This window comes from Stegodyphus dumicola, chromosome 4 (assembly GCF_044657685.1).
Source record: "Stegodyphus dumicola isolate Sdum_Otavi_A_Nest chromosome 4, ASM4465768v1".
In the NCBI taxonomy this organism is placed as follows: Eukaryota; Metazoa; Arthropoda; class Arachnida; order Araneae; family Eresidae; genus Stegodyphus; species Stegodyphus dumicola.
Genome location: NC_140771.1, coordinates 262,458,034 through 262,463,748, shown reverse-complemented (window position 1 = coordinate 262,463,748; position 5,715 = coordinate 262,458,034). Strand labels below are relative to the sequence as shown.

The 5,715-nt window shown below is 30.7% G+C and overlaps 1 protein-coding gene across 1 annotated transcript; it reads right to left on the bottom strand.

Moving 5' to 3' along the window:
* Positions 1-385: 385 nt before the first annotated feature.
* Positions 386-3,769, bottom strand: LOC146997880 (THAP domain-containing protein 2-like). The gene is made up of 2 exons (XM_085814314.1): positions 3,434-3,769; positions 386-1,228 (listed from the first exon to the last, which is right to left on the bottom strand). The coding sequence occupies exons 1-2, from the start codon at positions 3,587-3,589 to the stop codon at positions 998-1,000; spliced, it is 387 nt and encodes a 128-aa protein (XP_085670440.1). The 5' UTR covers positions 3,590-3,769; the 3' UTR covers positions 386-997.
* Between the last annotated feature and the right edge of the window lie 1,946 nt (positions 3,770-5,715).

Below are 5,715 nucleotides of genomic sequence, written 5' to 3'. Positions count from 1 at the left end.
CAGAGACGACAGCCTTTTTATTAATCGAATTATTGTCAGTGACAATAGCAATAATTTTAAACCCAATATTTTCTATCCCACAACAATTTTTTTAATATAAATATACAAATTATCCGCACTAAGTGTTTTCACCGGCAAAATATGTCCAACATCCTTATAAACAGATAATAGGCTGCGAATCATGAAAACATATGCACTAGACGCAGCATTTTTGCAATTATATGCCATTCCACACAAATTACCACCTTTATAATCAAATGCTTGATTTAGATGAATTTCATCAATCATTAAAATAACAAGCAGATCTTTTTCTGATAGTTCTTGAAATTTAAATTTTATGTAGCTTAGGAACTTTTGGTTGTGTATTGTTCATTTATTGGATATATATTAAAATCTGAAAAAATTTTCTGAATGGTCTGTGGATGAGGCATAATAATATTTTCTGAATTTCGAATAAAATTATATGCATGTGGTGAAATTGTGTGAAGTAAAGTGGAAAATATTAGAAAGTCTGCAGAATACCTATATTGTTGTTTTTCTGAATTCAAGTTTGATAGTTGCTCAACGAAAAAATTTATTTCATTGTTTTTATGTGGAATTTTCTCTTTTAAAATTGTCATTAATTCATTTACAATTTGTAAATAATTTTGAATACTGTCTTCAGATGAATCATTTGAGGCAAATAGGTCTAATTTCTCTAAAATACTTAAAAGATCTTTAAGGTTGTTAATTTTTGATGGGATTACATATTGCTTCAGTGATTTAATAGGTATATTTCTAATTGCTACAGATATATTCAAATTACAATCAATAAATAATGATTTTAGAATTCTTGGATGATTGTCATTAGAAATATTAAGAATCATAGTATGTATAGGCCTGTGTATAACTATCCAGTTATCTGGTAAATTCACAGTATTAAAACAAATTTTTAGTTCATCTAAATTATAAAACATTTGTTTTCGTTCATACTCTTCCTTTTCAGCTAAGCTACAGGCTAAGGATTTTCGAGTGCATCTTGTTCTCTTTTGAGTCTTTTATGCTCTGGTGATTCCCTTGATGAAACACTGGAACTAAGATGACTCGGACCATCAGGAAACAGACTTGGAATTGCACCATTCTTTAAACGAGGATATGACAATGGTATAATGATCTTATTTCCAGTTTTCTCATCAAAGAATTCAGTTTGCCTCAGAACATCCTCTTGCTTGAAGTGAAGTTCACACACCTTTTAATATGAAAAAGAACAAATAAATAAACATGCATCAAAAGGTTAAACAATTATAAAATCTTAAGCATTCGCCATCCTTTAAATACATGCACAGTCTAATAAGGGTTTTAATGTATTTTTATTTAATCATGGCAAAGCACTCAAGAGCTATCTGCTTAAGGGAAGGGTTACCATTGTGGAAAACGTTCATCATTTAATTTCTTTAAAAATAATACAGGGCGATAATGTTTGGATGGTAACAATTTGAAGAGATATAGCCATTTAAAGTGCACAACGCAAAAAAGTGATGCAGCCATTTAGAGTGAATAATGCAAAATCTTAAAACAAAACTAACTCTTTTGGGCTAAAAAGAGCCATGGATGCTGTCAAAAAGTTTTGAAAAGTGCAAATAATTAGCACATGTTTGTTGTCATATGTCAAATGCATATAACATAAGTAATATTTAATTGATACATCCTCAGGTAACATACAATTGCTCATGTATATATAATTGCTACATCCTAAATATTTCTTTCTTCAGTTATTTGAAAACAACACTTGGTTATGGAATTACATTCAAAATGGTGATAATACAATTATAAAAAGAATAAGATTAACCATCAGTTGATGGATAAGAATAAGATTAACCACATTCATTCGTACCATTCAAATATAAAGTTACTGGCTCTTTTTCTAAACATTTTTACAAATGATATATGACTAAATATAATGATAAATGATTTTTACAAATGATATTTCACAACCAGAAGTACAAATTTACTTGTGTGCCTATGAATGTTTATATTTAAGAGCATAAAACATCATTAGTCATTAAAAAAATTCATTTTTCTTGAATTATTGAAAACATGTATAAGTGCTAAAATATGATACACAAAGAAAAAAACAAGAATTTGTATATTTAACAGTTTATTTGCAGTAATTAAATATTTTAGGCTATTCTTATGTAATTTTGGAGTGAAATATTCACATTCATCAATCGTGTTTGACATTATATTACTGTGGAAGGCTCACTAGATTGCTTATTTTCCATATAATTTTCTTAACTTTTTTCAAAAATTTTAAAAGTTATATAACTTATTAATACAATGAAACATTTTCATATTCCACTGCAACAAGTATAAATAAACAAAACCCCTTATATAAGTGTTTTTAGATAAGAAATTAATGTAAATTTCAAGCCCACAAGAACTTACTGCCAGTAGCAAGTGAACCACTGTAACAAGGTAGGTGTTATTGGCATAAGAAACTCGTACTTTTATAGATGTGTGTGTGCATGAAACAATTTAATAGGCTAATTAGGATTTATGCTAACATGTAGTGAAAACTAGTAAGCTTACAATCTTAGGCAATATTATTTGAACAAGACAGTTTAATTTAAACACCTTGTAACTTATTCCAGAAATTAAAATAATTACTGTCAAAACTAGTCCATTTATACGATTGTTTTCTTTTACATATATTTCATAATTTTTTTAAGGATTTTAGAATTAATAAAGTTTAGAACATTGCATAATTAGCATTAATTTCCTGTTCACATGAGTTACGAGCAAAATGCATTCTCAAATGCTCCTAGCATATAATAAAGGGGCATTGCATACATTCAGTTTTAAAAAGAAAAAAAATAAAAATAAAATAGGTGAAACGAGACTTATCTAAATCAAAAGAAATAGTATACCCAAACAGTTAAATACTTATATCTAAAACAACTTTAAATTAACGGCTTTAAAATTACGACTTGAAGCATTTTATATTTATCTACTTAAAGTTATAATATGAACTTTATAAGGTTGGTGGATTTTCTATTGACTAGTTATTGAGAAAAGGGTCCATTTTATAATCACTTTAAAATTCAGTATAAGCTCTGTATAACATAAATTCCTGAAAGATTAATCAATCCCAAATCAATGTGCGTGTTATAAAGATCCCGACGCCGAAAATATAAATTACTGAAAGAATTCATTAATAATACTCATTCATAATGGGATAAGAGAAATTTCTGCCTAGTAAATAAATATATAACTATGCTTGTATAGAAAGTAATTAAAACTTCGTTTTATTTTCTATGGTTGAATACAATGGAACTTTAGTAAATTATTTCCCTTGCATTGAGAATTTTTTGTTTTCGCATTTTCAAGTCATGTTTCTTTCAATGACATTAATCTTTCAGGAATTTTCTAATTTAAAAATGAAATGCATGCTTACCTTTGAATGTTTCGTAGGCTTGAATCCATCTTTTCGTTTGCAGTTCCAAATCCATTGTTTTCTCAGTTGTTCTTCCGTAGGAAAACTAAATACAGCCACCTTCGGGCCATTCTTATAATTTCCTTTGCATGTTGCAACACAGCATTTATGTGGCATAATAAAAAATAAATAAATTTAAATGAAAAATGTTCTATTAGAGCACACTACACTTTCAAACAACAGTCAGTTCACTACGCTACGACACCGAAGTATATTCTTTCATTCTTTGCCGCGAGGAAGATGGTAGGAATGACGACTTAGATGACGTCAGACCGTTCAAGCAACCCTAGAGGCTTGGCTTCGTATATAGGAGGTACTGTCCGTACACGGTCCTAAACAGGCTGAATGACGTCGTGGTTCGGATTCGTAAGTCTTCGAACTCTAAACCTAAAGTAGTTCATTACGACAGGTTAGCTCATTACTATGGCCATAGTACGTAATGTAAATAATTGTAAATAGTATAAGACCATGGTCCTTTTTGTTTTTAGATGTGTTTTTGATTTGATTTGTATTTAGTATTTGATTTGTATTTGATAGCATTTGATTTGTTTTATTTATTGTATTTATTGTTCATGTTGTTTAGTATTGTAATGTAATGCTTATTAATGCATTTATGCCACAGTTGTAAGTTTAGCTTCCTGTCCAGGGATTGTACTGCCCGGGACGTGCAGTCCTTGGGAAGGGGGCAGTCTTACGAATTTGGTATCTAAAAAGCTAATGTTAGTTCAATTATAAATTAAATGGTTTTATTTCCCGCGCAGTGCAGCGCGTGACGAATATTAAAAGAAAGCTAAGCCGGAAAAATTGAAAATACAAGAACACGTGCATTTAACATTAAATAAATAAATGTCTTTTTGATTTCGAGAAAGTACCAGAAAATTCTCACACGCGATTTAAAAATCTTATAAAAGGAGGAAAACCTCTCAGTTCGTGGTAATTACTTAGCTTGTTGTTTAGAAAACTGCTCTTGTTGACTGTAGCGAATTCGCGGATTAGCTTTCTTTAGCTGTTTTGGAATTCAGTTCTATTGGACATTTGAGTAGTTAAAAGATAACTACTGTGAGATATTGTAATACTGCATGATAATTTGAGAAAATTTAAGCATTTTTGTTGTGATAATAATAAATTTTTGTTCATTTTTCATCGGACTTGTGCATTCATTTCATAACGTACCCGTACGCACGCAACAATAGGTTTTATATATGAAATAATCACAGACAAGACTTGCAGTCTGCCTGCAGCACAGTCTAGCCATGATTTCCTCCAAGTGGTTCATAGTCCACAAGTCACTTGCCAGAATTTGTTAGATTCAAAGCCAAGGTAAATATTAAGAAATGTAATGCTGATTTTTCAGTTACTGATCTTACCTTACAAAGTGCCAATCTGTTCATAAAATTTCTCGAGTGGATGAGATCTTTTAAATCTGGTAATTCGACCAGAGTTGAATTCCTGGCGAATGGGTTGTATAATGTTTTCATAGTTTTCTCATGAGCCAGATTTCTTCAGAAAATGTGCCACTAAGGCATCGCTCCGTTTAGGCAGATAACTCTTACGTGGTGTGCTTTGATCTGCTAAGACTTTTAGACTGTTATTTTACTAACCAGCCTCAAAGAGAGAAAAATTCACAGAAATGGGCTGAAAGAAATAGTTTTACAGAACTTTGATTTTTTTAATATTGTTGTATGTTTGTAGGGTAACATAGCTTTACGAAAGATTTTATAAACAATTACATTAATTAATAGTATTATACCGTAGGTTGCTAGTGAGATTAAGAACATTCCGATTCCTCTTCTTTTCTTTTTATTCCAAAGGGCGTTAGCCCAGAAGGGGTATTAATTACGTTTTGGTATATTGCGTTGATTCACTATAAACGGGTAGTCACTTTTTAAATTGCTGCCACCAAACATTAGTATCATATTTAAAGAAATTAATTAATGAAGAATCTGCATCAATGTATATATGTTTCTCCCATTATGATGAAACAACGGTACATAGAGCCATCCAATTCTGAATAACGAACGTCTCCACTCGAATATGGGCATCTGGAAGCCCGAATTTTGAATTTGTTTTATTACCTATTTCATATTTTGTAAAGTACGAGTTTTTGATTGAGAAACTCAACAATTTCAAACCAAGCCATGGCAACACTGTACGGGGGGGGGTATCTCCAGCGCGGGAGACTGTGTATCGGAAATTTTAATGCTCTTTTAAATATTTTGCGATATTGCTGTTGAATTGAATTT